General features: G+C 38.8%; 1 protein-coding gene across 9 annotated transcripts in view; it reads right to left on the reverse strand.

Annotated features, from left to right (window-relative positions):
• Nucleotides 1-18,605, reverse strand: part of SRPK2 (SRSF protein kinase 2) — a 204,362-nt gene that overhangs the window by 70,500 nt on the left and 115,257 nt on the right. For all 9 annotated transcript variants that reach the window (XM_032484191.1, XM_032484184.1, XM_032484187.1 and 6 more), the window contains one exon: nucleotides 1,281-1,432. In XM_032484191.1, coding sequence (XP_032340082.1) covers nucleotides 1,281-1,432 — 152 coding nt within the window. The remainder of the gene's footprint in view (nucleotides 1-1,280; nucleotides 1,433-18,605) is intronic.

An 18,605-nucleotide genomic window follows, 5' to 3' on the forward strand; every position in this document is an offset into this window, starting at 1 on the left:
GGAGAATGAAAAACATCTTCTTTTCATCCTTCCAAACTGTCTCTGAATCTTCTGACCTTTGGGGTCATCATCACAACTCATACAAATGCTAAAGATCAATATTTCATTTCCTAAGGAAGACACTGATTCTATGTGTAGAAATCCACACCCATGGAAGAATCAGGTTAGAGTGAAAGATTACTTCTTAAACTTTCATAGCAGAATGATTTCCTTTTCCACTTAACAGTTAACTAAAAAGTACACTGTTCCTAAAACAACACACAAATGGCCTGCAGTAACTAGATAAATTGATACTAAGATCCAACAGAGCCAAAGATTCATTAATGCTTCATGGCCTGAACATGTGTGCATCTCCTGCCATCTATTCTTTGCCTGTATAGAATCTGATTTATAGTTTCCTTAATTTGTAGCAAATAAATGTCTCATCAACTGTTCAGAAGCTAAGAATTCCGGAGTGTGATACTTTTCTGCTAGAGGCAATCAGAGTCCAAATGAGTAAAATAACAAAGAGGCAGCCCAATGGATCGCCTTTCCTTTCTCCTAGATTCTCAGAGTCGGGTCTGCACAGAGTCTGGATCATATTCTCAACAGCCATCACATGACATGACATGACACGCTTGCCTTTCAGGAGTCTAGCTAGCTATGTAGCCTTGGTCTTTATGAAGCATCAATACAAGGAAACTCCATTTGAATAATTTTTATGCATTCTGTGAAATCACAGCTGAAAACACAATCCACTATGTCACACAATGGCAGAACCTACAGAATGTCTTTTTCATTGAGTACACTGCCAGGGAAAAGTCTGCCTCTGCAAATAAATGGGCAGGCTTTCTCTCCACAGACAATGAAATTCAGTGCTACGCAGAGAAAGGAACAGTTCCTTGTCAGTCTTAGCAGCCACAAAACTTACAGTCCAATGCAGTTAAATTGGCTCCGCTTAGGAGTCTGGCACCCTCTATTTTCTATGCTTGTCTGAGATGGCTTATTATGTTTTAAACTTTAATTGTCCTATTTTATACTATCTTTAATTCTATCAACAGATTTAAATTCTCTTGAAAGTACCCAGAGTATGTATATACATATGTGTATATTTCCTATCTCTTACAAATTTTCCTTCTGATATCTATTACATTCTCTGATATCATTCTATATACTTAATGAGCTAAAAATTTTAAATGATATTGACACCAACTTAATAAACACTGAGCAGCTGGCATCATTAACCTTCCTGTTTCTTCCTCCAACAAATCACAGGGGGCCCAGCAAGGCAAGTACATCACCTTTGCAGTAGTCTGCGGGGTCCTCCTGCTCCTCATCGTCTGATCCCAGGATCTCCTCCTCTGGCTCTGGGGGAGTAGGGTCGGGCAGAGGTGGTGGCGGTGGAGGCGGCGGCGGTGGAGGAACCAAGGGAGCTTTCTGCTGAGGCTCCGGCCTGAAACAGAGGAGGAAAATTCCCATTTACTTAGAAGTAAATCTTGCATTATTATGGACACACTTGAGAGTTTCTCAATATGGGGGCAGGGGGGGAACGACTTGCCACACACTAAGAAGAGATGCTGATTAACATTACTTCATCCACTTTTACAAGCTGAGAAGGGTGGGGGAGAACTACCTTTATTGACTGAGGAATATTTTTTCAGGCACATCTTCACTCAGACCTTTAGTATTTCTCAAGTTCTGATACTATGAAATGTAAGTGAAGTAAGAGAGTATCCCATTCCCCATGATACACAGCTTTATTAGTTAGAACACATCCCACAGAGATTATAAAAAGACAGATGAAAACAACCCTAGACTTATGAAGGGGCTTACTTTCCATTATTTTAAAATCAGAATTCCTATTCCCATAGAAACAGGAGGAATGCGGTTAGGTTCCTAGATAATTCATAAAAGCTGATTAATATGTACTGTAAATGATACATGATTATTTTCATTAAGGAATTCAGTTATCAACTTTGCTTATTAAGGACACTGCCCCAAATTGGAAATTAAACAAAGAAAACACCCACTGTAGTAAAATGTAAATATAATTCATACAATGCAAGTTTTGCAGTGGTCATCTTTAATTATCACAGGAAGGCTAAATGTATAGTATGCTTTTTTTTTTTTACAGAAGATAGAAAAAGCAATAATACTAAAAATAAACAAAAAACTTAAGAAGTTACAGAAGTAAACCTTTTCAGATATCTAGAATAATTCAAGCACATATTAAATACATTTGCTTAGAAATAAGACCTTCATAATGCAATTTTACAAAATCACGCTCTCACTTAAAAAATATAACTGCTATTTCTAACCATGTCTCTCCCAATAGAGAATCTTGAACCTAAAGTCTCAACTGTATGCAGAAGCTCCCTTGAGCAGCAAGCTGCCCTAACAATGGGACCACTGCTATTCTCCCAGAGCTGGCCACTTCTCTGAGGGTAAAAAGTGGGGAGGGAACAGATACCTAGGGGCAAGGAGGTTAGGATGATGGATTGCTCCCAGAGGCACTCTCAGGAGGATGAGCAGAAGGTCTCTAGCTTGGGAAGCAAGGGGAACGCACAGGCAGCGATGTGGTAGATAACTGCCACTTTCTCTTGGCTTGCCCAATACTACCGCTCCCCTTATTAAAGCATCTTCTGAAACCCTGCTGCTCCCTGTGCAGTGAAAGGCTGGCTCCAGAGCCTCTCTCCTCACTGTGGTACAGCCCAGGGCACAGAGCCCTGGGGCCTCACCAGAGGAGCTCAGCCATCACAGGTGCGAGCTCACTCTAGCTGCCAGGAAGAGGCAGGGTGAAAGGAGCTGCCCTGACCACCACCCCTTTCTAAGCTGGACCTCTAAACTCTTGCTAACTCTAAGAGTCCCCAAAGAGCCTTTACTACTCTGCTTTTGGCCTAAGACAGCTCATTTATGTGGTTTGCCTCCAAAAACTCGAAGTGCCACAGTAATGAAGGGAAGCGGCAGAAACACAAAGCAGTCATGAGGATGGGGTGGGGATCATAATCCAAAGAAGGCAACACTGCCAAGTATGATTACCCCTGGCAGGACAACCAAAGAATGCTTATAATCTAAAAATGACTTGTACTGATTCCTTCTTTGCTAGAAGCTATGAAGACTCAAAAAGTTACAGCTCCCAGGGTAACAGATTTAGGACAAAGGTGGTGTAACATTCAGAATTAACCACTCCTCATGATGCAGCCCTGAAAGGGAATCATCACAATCAAACACCTACATCACCGCAAAAACATCCACAGCTCACAGCAGACCTTACAGAAGTGCAATCATCTTTTTGGCAGCCTTGCCAATGCTCATCTTCTTGTTGACAGATATGCCTTTACTGAAAGTAAAGTGGTCTAGGGGAAAGAGAGGTCTGAGGAATAGGAGAGGAGTGGTTAGAGAAAAGGTCTGCACAACTCATTCCTCGGGGGCATGGGTAGAATCTACTCAACATATGTGTTCAATTAGAAATACTTTCAAAGATGGCTAGTTCTTCCTTAGAAATTTCATATGAAAAAATGAACAGATTCTCTAAATTTAAAAAACAGAAACAAAAACCAAACAAAAAACATCACCACATTATATCCCCGGTAGAGACTATGTAACAACGGAAGCAAAGAGAAGGACTGGAGGACCTCGTCCCACCAGTGCAGGGACCTGCTGTGCTCGGCACCACTGACACTGGGCCAGGAAATTCACTGCTGTGGGGCTGTCTCGTGCACTGTAGAGCACAATCACTTTACACTACACGTCAGTTGTGACTCTCAAAAATGTGTCTGGACATTGACAAATCCACTGGGAACAAAACTTTGCCCATGTTGAGTACCACTGCACCAGCAGTATTTGCGAGATACAGCTTTACCTCAGTGGAATAGACTGTACCTGTGATAAGGAAGGAGAGATTCTAGTTTTCACGGGCCCACTTGCTCTCATTTGAGAGGCTCAGGTATCTTTACTATAATGTGTGTCTCTCAATTTTTCTTTACCCATTGAGTGAGCTGCATGTCGCTTAAGAAAATTCTCAACCTTCTGATCTCAGTGAGGGCCAAGCTGATAGCTTCCCCAAAGCCAGTTCTATCAAGTTACAGGGATGAGTCAGGGCACCCTAAAATACAGAGGAAGTTGAGTAATGTTGACGTAATATTCTGACTAGCTATCATATCAAAACATCTAGAACTCTGCTGTCTGATATGGTAGCCACTGGCCCCATGTGCATACCGAGCACTTAAAATGTGGCTAGTCAAAATTGAGATTCCATTTTATATCAAAATGTCCAGAACAGGCAAATTTGTAGAGATAGAATAAATTAATGGTTGTTTAGGGCTGGAAGTAGGGGAAAGAGAGGACAGAAATGGAGACTGACTGTCAGTAGGTATGGGGTTCCTTCAGGAGGGATGAAATGTTCTCATGTGGTGATGGTTACACAGCCACATGATTACACTAAAAAATACTGAATTGCACAATTCAAATATATAAGTTGTACAGTATGTGAATTATACACCTCAAAATGCTATTTTTTAAAAAACGAAAGCCTGTACAACTGTATAATATGTTTTAATATCAACTCCACATTTTTAAAAGTGGCTTTATTTACGGGTTTTTGGAGGAGGGAGGTAATTAGGTTTATTTATTTATTTTCAGAGGAGGTACTGGGGGCTGAATCTCATGCACTCTGCCACTTGAGCTATAACCTCTCCCCCTTACTCTACACCTCAATAAAGTACATGCTTCCAAGAAAAAGCAAAAGTATCTACATTTAGATTTAAGCAATCTGTATGCATGGTCTTCTACAACTGCCCCAGTACGTTCACAGTGAAAAGTAATACATGGTTTTGTAAAAATAGACTGAGAGTCTATCTAACTGTCCAAAGTTTACATAAGACACTCGTAATTTAAAAATGTGTATATATAACATAAATGTACCACCTCAGTGACTGGAAAAAAAAACTTAGAAAGCAAAATTCCAACTAGTCATTCATATTTTTCACAAAGAACTATATTTATTTAGCCCTAAATAAAACATAACTAAATATTCTAATCATTACTCCAAACAGGGCTATCATAAAAATAGTTACTAAAAAACACAGTATTTTTCTTTATAACATTAGAATACTAAGATTATTTTATCATGCTTATCTACTTCATATTATATCTTTCATGTACATTTGCTCTATCAGAAAAGAGAGGGAAAACTGAACAAGCCTAGCAAAGTGCATGCACCATCTGCTCTAAATTGTCATGGCAACCAGATGGGAGTTCTGATTTCCTTCCAGCTGCTGTTTCTTTCCTATTCCAGCAGAGTAAAGGACAAGTAAACTTCACATTTGGCTGAAAAAGAAGTAGTTTCCTTTGTTATTAGCTTAAATGGCAACTGACACAACTTAAGAAATTAATTCAGTTAAATCTTTAATCAAAACATAAAGAAAAGGAATTCCAAATCAATTTCTTCAGGTAGTATTCCATGGAAGTCACATAAAGTCAAATTTCTTTTTTTTTCCTCCTATGTCCACCACCTCATCTAAAACTCACTCTATTCCTACCACCCTCCTTCTCACGCCCCTCTTCTTGGTTGGTAATTGTCAGTCTGAGAAATATGCAATATGGCATTTCTACTGAAGGATAGAATCAATCAATATATACTTTCTCTCAAACTAACTTATCTAAAAAGGGTAGCTGCTGTAGCACTGCATAAAGTCACACAGCTAGGGAGGAAAAAGCCACAATGGTTTCATGTATTCCTCTCTAATAAAAAGAGAATTTCAGAATTTTGCATAAATCAAACCTAAAGGTGAAGTGTCTGCTGTGGTAGGCAGAATTCTAAAGTGAGGCCCAGTGACCCTCACCATGAATAATTCTCTGTTACTCTGAGTGTGGGTAGCCCCATGAATATGCTTAGAAATCACTCTTGTAATTATGTTATGTTATGTTATATGGCAAAAGAATAGCTACACTGGGCAGGCCTGACCTAATCACATGAGCCCTTTTAAAGTAGAAGGTTTCCTCTGGCTGGTCACAGAAGTCACGGACATGCTCCAGCTAGACTGAAAAAAGAAAACATTCATATCCTGAACTACTCATTAAGGCCACAGGGCAAGGAGCTGTGGGTGGCCTCAAGGAGTGAGAGTGGTCCCCAGCCAACAGCCAGAAGGATAACGAGGACTTCAATGCAAGGAAATGGGTTCTGAAAATAACCAGGGATATTAAAAGAGGGCTCCTATCCCCAAACAAGAACTGCAGTGTTGGCCAACAGCTTCAATTCAGTTCAGTGAGAATCCAGTCATGCTGTACAGCCCTAACTTATGACCTACAGAACTGTTAGTTAATAAACAGGTATTGTTTTAAGCTGCTAAGTGTGTAGTAATTTGTTATGCAGCAAGAGAAAATGAATATAGCTGCCAAGTTCTCAATCTGTAACAGAGTAGTTCATGTTAAATTAACAGATTTTGGCCTCAACATTGAGATTTGGGTTTTTTTAAATAAATGAAATAACCACAGGAATTAAGAAACTGGGTAGTAAGAATGAGAGCCAATTCTCCTTTGGGGACAGGCAGGTTTAAAAAACAAACAAAAAACCCCCTGAATTCCCAAACTCTAACAGAGACAATCCTAATTCCAAGCCAGAGATTTACATTCTTATCATTCTCATAGTCTTAAGGTCTTATATTCTAAGACTGCAGTGTTTTCTACAAAACTGAACACAGTGAACTAAAAGTTAACGAAGATGTAAGTAAATCAGACCCGCTTCCCAACTAAACGGTGCCTTAGACAACAAAGAAGTTGACTGATCACCTAACAACCTCTATACGGCAGGGCTATATACTTATGTCACTAGTATTATTAATGTTTTATGAAACATTTGTGGGACCTGGCAGAAAATGTTATTACTACTTAAGTGGAGAAAGAAAAAATAGAAAAGTTTAAACCAAAGAGTTCAAAAGCATATAAAAATGACACCCACTGATTCCACAAATACTCAGAATAGTGTCTAGCATGTACCAGGATGTAACCCAGGGCACAAAGGAGCCCAGCACTGAGGGCTGTACGGTCTAGCAAAGCGAGAGAGAAGATGATCAACTGCTCCGAGTGCTGTTATGGAAGGGGAGGTGGCAGAGGGCTGAGCCAGAAAGGCCTACACGCTGGGGGTGATCGTAGAGACAGCAGAATGAGGCACAGGGGGCAGAGGAGAATGCCCAAGGCCCAGGAAACAGGGTGACCAGAGGCACAAAGGCTTCAAATAGCCCAGTGTGGCTGAAAACAGGCAAGACATTCAGCAGCAGTCAGCCAATAAGAGGCATAATCTACTGTTCTAAGGAACTGGGGCTCTATCCTTAAGGCAAGTAGGAGCCACTGAAATAGTTTTAGGGCCAGAGAGTAGCTCTTTGCAAAGAGCATACGGAATTGGTGTGTAGAATGGGGAGAAAGGATACAAGCCAGAAGCAGGGAAACTAGTGAGGAATCCAAGGAGGGGATAAGTACCTAAACTCACAACTCAGTAATTCATTTGCTGCAGGTGGGTGTCTCTGTCTCCAAGATTTCTGGTAATAAGACAGTGTTACCATTAATTTGGACCAAGAACAGAGCACAAGGAGGAGGAGGAGGGACAGTTTTCAGAGAAAGCTTACTTCTGTTTCAGCTCATCAGAGTGTGAAGGGCATGTGGGACACCCAGCACTGCAGAAATACAGCAGACTGCTTGGTATATGGAATCTATACCTAAAAATTAAAGGTTTGGGCTGCAAACAGAAGCAGAGGTCATGAGCAGTTGGTAGCTAGTGCCTTTTGAAGCATGTGAGAGAGCCAAGGAAAAATGAAGGATTAAAGTACCAAGAACAGAGCCTAAGTAAAAGCCAATACACAAGGTTAGTCAAGCCACTGACATATTCTGGCCTTCCTGGTTCATGATCTACAGGCAATGACCCACCGTATAATCACCAACATAATCTCATAAATTTCAAAGACAGATTTTGGAGAATACACATGTATGAACACCTCATATAAGCCTATCTTTTACATTAGGATAAGATATACATATAAGAACTAGCAAACTAAGGACTCTGTGTTTCTATCTTAAAAGCTCTGTTTGAAGGCAGTCTGAAGCCCAGTTGGTGCAGAGTAAACTGCTTAAAAAAAAAAAAACTTGTTTACTGAGACCTATATATTGATGAAACTTACTATAACCACTAATGATTGCCTCATACTGTGCAGGAAATAATGCAAGATGTACCACTGGACAAGGCTTCTGCAAACCTCCACAAGCTTTAAATAAGAAGGCAACTATAATTATATAATACAATAGCCACTAGTCAAATTATTTTAAACAGAATAAAATTTTACTTAGAGCAGTCGTCTTTTTTTATGTTCATGTTTTTGAATTTTATTTGTTAATGTAGATACTGGGGATTGAACTCAGGACCGCTTGCATAATAGGCGCTTTTCTACCAACTGAGCTATGCCCCTAACCCAGAATAAAATTTTAAATTCAGTTCTTCAGTCACTCCAGCCTAATTTTAAGTGCTCAACAGCCATAAGCACATATAGCTGGACAGGGCTGCTTTAGACAATATTTTAGCAGCATGAACCTATTTTTGCATATCATTACTATTACAAGTAAATAAAATTAACTTTCAGTTAATTTTCACTAACTTTCAGTTAATGTTCACAGTTTGGAACATTTTTCTATAAAGCCCACTATGGGAAGTTTTAGTTGTAAAATTATAAACAGGGATGGTATTTCATATTTGACAAATGATTTCAATATTTGAATATCCTTTGGCTCAGCATGCCTCCTTACCGGAATTCACCTTACTGATAAAATCACAATGACAATGCCTGCAAGTAGCAATATATTGGGATCTAGACATCCATCAATGGGAGACTTGTTAATAACATGATGACAGATTAACGTATATGCATACAACATGACTACGCTAAAAAGAATGAGTCAAATGAAATTAAGAAAACTCCATTCACAATAGCATCAAAAAGAATAAAATACATTTGACCCTTGAACAATTTGAGGGTTTGGGTACAATTGAAAATTCGATTATAACTTATATAGTCAGCACAACGTATATGCAGTTCCTCCACATCCATGGCTCCTCCATATCCACAGATTCAACCTGTGGGTTGTGTAGTACTGTAGTACATACTATTGAAGAAAATCCACATATAGGTAGACCTATGTAGTTCACACCCATGTTGTTTCAAGAGTCAACTGTACATAGGAATAAATTTAACAAAATAACTTTAAAACATATACTATGAAAATAAAAACATTACTGAAAGAAATCAAAGAGGATCTAAATAAATAGGAAGACATCCCATGTTCATAGATTGAATACTTAACTGTTAAGATGATAATATGCCCCAAATTGATCCACAGAGTCAATTCAATCCCTGTCAAAATACCACTTTGCTTTTTTACAGAAACTGACAAGCCATTCCTAAAATTTATATGGTAATGCAAAGACCAAGAATAGCCAAAACAATACTGAAAAAGAACACTGAAAGACTCATGCTTCCTGATTTAAAATTTACTACAAAGGTACAGTAATCAAGACAGTGTAGAACTGAGAGTCCAGAAATAAACCTTCATATTACTGTCAAATGACTTTTCTACAAAGGTTCCAAGAGCATTCAATAAGAAAATAGTTTTTTAAAACAAATGGTGATGAGACAAATGAATATCCACATGCAAAAGAATAAAGCTGGACTCTAAACTCACGCTATACACAAAAATAAACTCATAATAGATCAAAGATCTAAATGTTAAGAGCTAAAACTATTTAAAACTCCTATAAAAGATATTCATCATTAGCCATCAGAAAACAAAAATCAAAACCACAATGAGACACCAGTTCACACCTGCTAGGATAACAACAATCAAAAAGAAATAATAACAAGGGATGGCAAGGATGTACAAAAACTGCAGTCTCATACACTGTTTATGAGAAAGGAAAATGTGCAGCCATTCTGAAAAACATTTGAAAAACTAAAGGCATTTTCTCAAAGGGTTAAACAGAGTTACCATATGACTCAGCAATTCCACTCCCGCGTTATATGCCCAAGAGAAGCCAAAACATGCATCAAAACAGAAACCTGCACATAAATATGTATACCTTCATTATTCATAATAGACAAAGCCAGAAATATTCCAAACGTCCATTAACTGATGAATGGAAAAATAAAATAGTAATATGATGGAATATTACTCAACAGTAAAAAGTAATGGAAGTCCTGACAAATGCTACAAGGATGATCCTTGAAAACATTATAGTAAATCAAAGAAGCCGGTCACTAAAGATCATACTGTAGGATTTCATTTATATGTAATTCCCAGAATAGAGAAAAAGTAGGTTAGTAGCTGCTTATGGCTGAGGAGGTGGTGGGGGTTGGAGGAAACTGCTCAAGTGCACAGAATTTCTTTAGGGAGTGATAAAGATGTTCTAAAACTAGGTGGATGGTGATGACTGCACAATTCTGTAAGTGCCCTGAAAAATGTTTGAATTGTACTTTTGAAATTTTATGGTATGTGAATTATCTTTCAACAAATTTGTTACACCAAAATAATGAGATGGTTCTCTATGTCCTAATATGGAAGATATGCCACTTAGTAACACAAAGGTAAAGAGTGTTTGTGTATAGCATGCACCATTTGTTTTACAGATACAAAGCATGCACCTCATGCTAACAGACTATTTCTGGTGGAAGCAACAAGAAACTGATCAAAATAGTTCTCTTCAGGAAAAGGAACACAGTGACTGATGATCGAGGAGAGAAATTAACTTCTCAAAAATTCCTAATACTCCTTTCATGCTTTTTCAATTGGGTACCATATTTATGCCTAATGAAATAAAGTATTAATTTATAAAGAGAAAGAAATAAAGGAAAGAGAAAGTGGATGCTGGAAAAGTGGGTCATATGTCTAACCCCCAACCCCACCCCATCCCTCCCCAACCCCAGGCACCATGAGAGAATTTACTAAAGAATAACAAAGTAAAATGTCCAAGATATAAGCGAGTCATGCCTAACTCTATTTTAGGGCTGAAGAGCTAGAATAAAAATCTAAGTCCAAACAACACGCAGTTTTCTGGTAGAAAGGCTGTGAGTGAGGTGTGAATATCAGTTCCATCACTTAAAAATTCACAAGAACTCAAGCCAGTGACAACTTCTCTGGACCTCTAATGATAGTAAGAAGGTTGTGATAAAAGAGATGGTAGATAAATTCCCTGGTATGGTAACTGTGTACATGGTAGGCAGTCAATAGAGGTTAATCCTCAACTCCTCACAGTTCTGGTGAGTGGTTACCATGAACTTGTTTCCTCAGGACTCCAGTAGTGACTGGTAAGTGAGTGCACCCTGATACACCACGTGTGATACTGCCATCACACCTCTGGCCCTCTCTGTTCACCTGTGATTCTCCTAACAAAGCTCAGCATCAGTCTACGTCTTAACATTTCTGCTTCTACACTCATGTATTTTATAATCATGACTGGCTAAGAGATTTAATAAAGTTTCCCAAGGATCTCTACTGTTAATTATCACATATTTCTACAAAGCAATATGACAAAATGGGTTGTACTGCAGTTATAACCATCTTCAAAGAAAAAGATGTCTAACACAGACTTTAGAATTTTAACAAGCAAACTGATTAACAAATACTCTCTCACAACAGATGACTTATTCTAACTAGGTCTTTTTTACAAAGTTAAGATCAGTTCTCAAAGACCTTCCCATGAAATATGGTTTCAAAGGGCTTTACAAAACAAAAATGTTCCCATCTTAAAAACAGTTTCCTCTAGAGGGAAAAAAAAAGTTTACAATTGCTGGCATGAGGAAAGGTTGAAGATTAGAGTACAGAATGAGAAGATCTAACCAATCTACTATTTGAGGAAGGGAGAAGAAATAATAGCTGAGAATTGTCCAGAATTGATAAAGAGCATACATCTCAGACTCAGCAAGCACAAAGTGTGTCAGATAAGGTGAAAACCCCAGAACAGTAAAACTGAAGAATTCCGACGCAAAAAAACCAAAAAAAACCAAAAAAAACCCACCACCACAACAACAAAAAAACAGAGGAAAACAGCCATATTTTCTGTATGGGAATGACAATTATACTGTCCCTAGACCTCTCAAAAGAAAGAGGTCAGATTACTGGATTAAGATAGCAGAGCAGAAAGACACTGAGCTCCCTTCTTCCCATGAACACAACAAAATCACAACTAATTGCCGAACAACCATCGATAAAACAGACTAGAAACTACCAAAAGAGATCTTCTACATCTAAAGTCATCAAGGTAACAACGAGATGGGGGGGTGGGGGGTGGGGCGCCACTCACAGTATAATCAAATCGCATATCCCCCAGAGTAGGAAACCCACAAACTGGAGAATAATTATATTGCCGACGACCTCCCACAGGAGTGAGAGTTCTGAGCCCCAGCCTAGGGGCCCGCCATCAGGAAGAGAAGCCTCTAAGAGCATTTGGCTTAACTGCAGAAGCTCCACAGGCTTGGAGGAAAGAGAGAGAGACCTCACTCTTTCCTTGAGGCTATCTGGCTTGGGTCCTTAGCACCAAGATCTGGCCCCATCCAACAGCCTGTAGGCTCCAGTGCTGGGATGCCTCAGGCCAAACAACTAGCTGAACAAGAACACAGCTGCCCACCCCTATCAGCAGACAGGCTGCCTGAAGACTTCCTAAGCCCACAGCAGCCTCTAGACAAGTCCCTACACAGGGCTCTGCCCACCAGAGGGCCAGGACCAAGCTCCACCCATCAGTGGGCAGGCACTGGCCCCTCTCACCAAGAGCCCCACAGAAATCCCTAAACCAGGCCAACCCACCAGGGGGCAGATGCCAGAAGCAAGAAAATAAGGATCCCACAATCTGATTCCACAAATGCAGGCCAGACTGTACCTTGGGATCAGCTGGCCCCTTGATGAGAGGGGAATGCAATGTTGGGATGCACAGGATGATTCCCACAGAGAGCCACTTCTCGAAGGTAACTAAGCTACCAAATAGAATAAAACAAAAATGCAAATCGAAATTTAGATAAACTGAGGTGGCAGAGGAATAGGTTCCAGACAAAGGAATAAGATAAAATTCCAGAAGAAGAACTAAGTGATACAGAGACAGGCAATCTACCTGAGAAAGAGTTCAGAGTAATGATCATAAAGATCAGACAACTTGTGAGAATTGATACATAAAAACGAGAAGTTAGAAGTCTTCAACAAAGAGTTAGAAAATATAAAGAACAAACAAATACAGTTTAAAAATATAAAAACTGAAATGGAAAATATACAAGGAAGAAACAGTGGGCTAAATGAGGCAGAACAGATCAGTGAGTGAAGACACAGTAGAGGAAATCACTACTGCATAACAGAAAAAAGAAAAAAGAATGAAATGAGGACAGTTTAAGTGACCTCTGGGACAACATCAAGCACACTAATACTTGCATTATAGGGGATCTCAAAAGCAGAAGACAGAAAAAGGGCTGGAGAAAATATCTGAAGAGATAATGGCTGAAAAATTTCCCAACTTGGAAAAGGCAAAAGTCCCCAAGTCCAGGAAGCCCATAGAGTTCCACACAGGATGAACTCTAAAAGGAATACACACACCTAGACATATTATAATTAAAATGACAAAAATTAAAGAGAGACTATTAAAAGCAACCAGGGAAAAGTGACAAGTAACATACAAGGTAATTCCCATAAGACTGTAAGCTGATCTATCAGCTGAAATTCTACAGGCCAGAAGGGAGTGGCATGATATATCTAGTTATGAAAAGGAAAAACCTACAACCAAGAATACTTTACCCAGCAAAACTCTCATTCAGATTTAATGGAGAAATCAAAAGCTTTACAGACAAGCATCAACTAAAAGAAGTCAGCACCACCAAACCAGCTTTACAACAGATACCAAAGGAACTTCTCTAGGCAGAAAAGAAAATGTTACAACTAGAAACAAGAAAACTGTGAAGTGGAAAAGCTCACTGGTAAAACAAATATAAAGTAAAGGTAGGAAATCATCCACACACAAACTAGGAGGAAAGTTAAAAGACAAATGTAATAAAATCATACCAAATATAAAATTCTGCAAGTGCCCCCAGTCACTGACACTATCACATAGGAAACTCATTGACTAGTTTTAAACCACTTACTACCTTGCAAGGGCATTACTGAACAGGTGAGAGAAAAGCTTTAGTGTTGAGCATAAGAGCCTTACCTAAGGTGGAAAAGAAATTCAAAATACAAAGTGGTGCTCAGACTAGCACCCATGAAACCAAATGATACCAATTAGTCCCTCACGCACAGATGACACAGTACCGCTTCAGTGCAAGTTTATCTGAAACTGAGGAGTGTCTTGAAAAACATCAAACTGGTTATCTCTGATGGGCAAGGACTATAAAATACTCCATCAGTCTGAGCATCCCATCAGCTCAGATCAAAGAATTCAGGGGCTGTGATGTTCTCTCCTCCTTGCATCATAAATTTTGTGATTCTACCCTACAGTTCTAAATTCTGCCTCATTACCCAAGTATGGAGAAGATGCGTCATTTATTTGTTAAAAAAATATTTCTCAAACCTTTTTAAAAAATTTGCTTAAATGAGTAAAATGTGTCTTCATTCATGAAGCCAGGCATTTAACAGATTAGAGCAGACAGGTATATAACAATTTAAAACAAAGCAGACAATGATTCAAAAACATTATTATTATTTCCTTAACTCAAAACTTATTCAAGGTATATGGTTTCAAGATTCGGGGATACAATGTTCTCTCTGGCTACTGAGTCCCAAGGAATGCACAGGGAAAGGAGTGACACATGAGGCTGAGCTATGAGGAAGGGCTTTAGAGGCAAGAGGAACACAGGAATGAGCACCTGGCATGGCAGCAGGAAAGTCCAGTTTTGCTGATATACAAGGTACCCACAGGAGAATATGCGCAGAAATGCTAGAAAGATTGGAACCAGATTTTGATACCTTTGAATAAAGAATTTGGAGTTTATTTCAGGTAGGATATAAAATGCCATGTGAAATCTAATCCATTTATTTTTATTTTAGAATCTGTAACACAATAGTTCTTAGAGAGGACTATAACCATGATCATGTGGAAGATTTTTCAAAAAACGAAAGCCTAGAAGCAGGAGATCCTGACTCAGTAGGTCTGGAATGTGGCCTGGGCCCATGTCAGTAGGAGACTGATAAACACCCGTGGTTAAGAATCACCACTGTCATCACCAGACCTAACAGATGTCTGTCAGTAACACACTCAAGTGTGCCTTATGACTCAAATTCAAGTAAGGAAAGCAGATACAAAAAGACACTGGCAAAGAAAGGCAGATAAAATTAAGAATTTCTGATGTTCCAAAAGATTTCAGGAACAGGGCCTTCATTTTAATAAATGTATGGATCTTTAAAAAGTTATCACACCAATCACAGTCTGTTTTAATCGCCTGCTTCATTCAAGTAAAATCAACCTTAACTTAATTCCATCAAGATATCAACAATGATACCATTAAGTATAAGAGCTCAGAGTCAGAAAAGCATAGCTAGACTTCCATTTTAAACATGACTGATTAACATCATACATTTTTATTCCCTCCTTCCCACAGTAAAAGAAAAAAAAGGGAAAAGACATAAGAAAATCTAAAAGACAATGGAAAAGCAAAAATCAAGAAACAAGAAATTCAATGTTTTTAGAAAACAAAATGGAGGAGGTAACAAGTAGGAAGAACATAAGCAGCTACAACTGAAAGTAACTGTAGACACAGACACTGGCCAGAAACCAGTCCTCCTAGGAGCCACAGAGCCTCAACATGAAGAACAGGGTTTGGGTTTCATCGGGGAGGAGGGGTGGAACTACACACACAGAGCTCAGCTGGAGAAAGCCATGACTCCCTCCCCACTCATACCCACCCCCAGGGTAGCCAGATTACAATCGTCCCTAAAGCAAAGCATTTTGGACACAATAGGCACAAAATAAGGTACTGGGATGAGAAACCATTTTGATGACTGACAGTGAGAATCTCAGACTCCTTACTCCACTTTGTCCCCTGGAATTCCTTATTGGAGAAACTGAACACCCGGCCACCCAGAGGCCCAGCTCATATAAAACTATAGTAAAATTTACTTTTTAAAGTCCTTCTCTTAAAAACTAGTGATCAGTAAGAGCATTTACATATCCCCCACTGGGTTCTGCCTACACTGTAATGAAGGTCAACCAGCTCCTATAACCGAGGCTCCTTCACTCTTTACTCGGTATGATGTTAAGGAGATCAGAGGATTAAGTTAAGGATGTTAAGAGGACCAGAGCTATGCCTTAGTCCCCGTGTGCTTATTAGCACGGGTCCTTACTAAGAAAAACATTCAGCAACACATGCTGAATGAAAAATCAAAACTGAAAAAGTGTGTGCCTGCTCCCTTCTAAATCATTAAGCCTATAGTCTAAAACTTTGATTTCATTATCTTACATTAATTGTGAACCTCAATGAAGTTACAAAAAATTTCTGTATTAAAGAATATGTTTACTAGTCCTTTCTTTCCCTAACATATGCAGTAAATAATGAGGTGCCATTTCAAAGTATAAGATTCTGGTGACTGGAGATACTATTTCTATGTATTAGGAATTCATGAGTGAAAAATCTTACTAATGACTCAGTCACAAAGTACTGGCAAGATCAGGCAAAAACTCCCAACCAGTGGACACCTGACTTAGAGGCATACAAGCTAAACATTCTATTCATCACTACTTATTAGGGAGAATTTTAGAAACTCAAAAAAAATATATGACTTAAATCCTGAAAAAAATGAAATATGGTTTCATTAAAATGGTTGTTTTAAAATCAACAGACAGAAGGTACATATTAGCCCCCAACCCCCTCCCAAAAAAAGGAGCTTACATGGGGCAATAAAATTAATGTTTTATATTCTCAATGCTTTAAGTAAATTTGTTTCTCCTCATTCTTTGATCCATTACAGTTTTTACACTCTGACTTGTGATACTTAGCCAAAATAAACTCTTTCAATGGTTTGTTATTTTCTTGGAAGACAATGTCAAGTAAATTATCAGGTCAGAGATTTAAGACATTTAAAAAACCAAACCTACTGAGAAACTGCTAGACAAAAAATCTGTGTAAGTTATACTCTCATCATCAGAGACCATCTTCACTGGTAGCTCAACTGCTTAAGATGAGCTCTTGCACATACTCCACTAGAAACATCCCAGCAGCCAAGGAAAAAACTGTTTCTTTACAATGGCTCATTAACTTTTCTAGTAAGTAACAGTCCTTGCAATAAAGTCACTATAATCAACAAAGTTTGAAACTTAAAATCTGAAGTAAAATTTGATCAAACAGTAACTGAATATATTACTCCTGACAATTTGAAAGCATTTTAAGCAGCAAATCATTTTTAATAGCAAAATCACTGCTGAAGTGTTAAAACTTCTATTTTCCTACCTACCTCAGTATCTATTCTGGGTACTGCTAACTCTTTAAACACTATTATCCCACAGTATTTCTTGTAAGCTTCTCACCATAAATCACATTTTTGATAGAGTATTCTAGTGTAAATACAGAAACTGAGGGGCCAATGATAAGAATTTTAGAACACACTTCCAAAAGACTCGCACTTATGTGTAACTATACTCTTTTATTACATCTTTCTTTATCACGAACAAGATTGATATGGCCCCTGACTTCATGGAGTATTCTGCTGGAACTACACTGGAATCAGAACACACAAGTTTATATTTATAATTTTACTGGTGGAAAAAGCTAGCTAAATTCTACTTCCTGTTATGAGCCAGGCATTACCTAAATGCTTTCCCATCTATTTAAAAATTTTTTTAAACTCTAATCTTTAAAAAGGCACAGATGACAAAGATTAAATTTTCACTTGTGATGCAATTACTCTGCAAATGACCCAGGTGTAAGAGGGAGTGGTCGAGTCTACCAGTGACCTAACATGGACACCACAAGGAATGGACCCATCTGGGGCCAGGCCTCTCAGTTCAGAAAAGGAATGTTAAGACCACGTGATTTCACAGGCATAACTCCACCTGCCCAGAATGGGCTCAAGGGTAGTAATTCCAAAAATACCAGTGAATCCCATCAGCTTGGGGGGAAAAAAAATCAACTGCAGTAACTATTCTGCCATTGCCTTCCAGATCTTTACCTAATGTCAGCAAAGATGAAAAAAGCCTCTTCTAAGGAGATTCCTAAAGTGCTGACCAGTCATAGGCTCTCTTTCTACATTTAAATAATCCAGGCAGAACACAGGACTGAAGGCCCAATCTATCCCTGCCATCCTGCCACACGTTTATCTCCCATCTCAACTCAGCTTTGACTTTTCTGCCTTATAAAAGCCATTCTTCCTTCCTCTATCTCATCATTTACACTCTTCCTTCAACAATCAAGTTGAATTTGGCCGGCTCCCTGTGAACCATCTGTCCTCCACTGAGCTGGACCACAGCACCTCTTGCATTTTAATGACCTACACATACATTTTCCACTCCCATATCTGGGGTTTATTGCAAATTTAAAAAAACTCTATATTCTTCCTCGCATGTGTGTTTTAGATAGTTGTGAGTGAGAAGAACAACAAAAGAATACCTGTACAGCTCTTGCTACACA

Source organism: Camelus ferus, chromosome 7 (assembly GCF_009834535.1).
Source record: "Camelus ferus isolate YT-003-E chromosome 7, BCGSAC_Cfer_1.0, whole genome shotgun sequence".
Lineage (NCBI taxonomy): Eukaryota > Metazoa > Chordata > Mammalia > Artiodactyla > Camelidae > Camelus > Camelus ferus.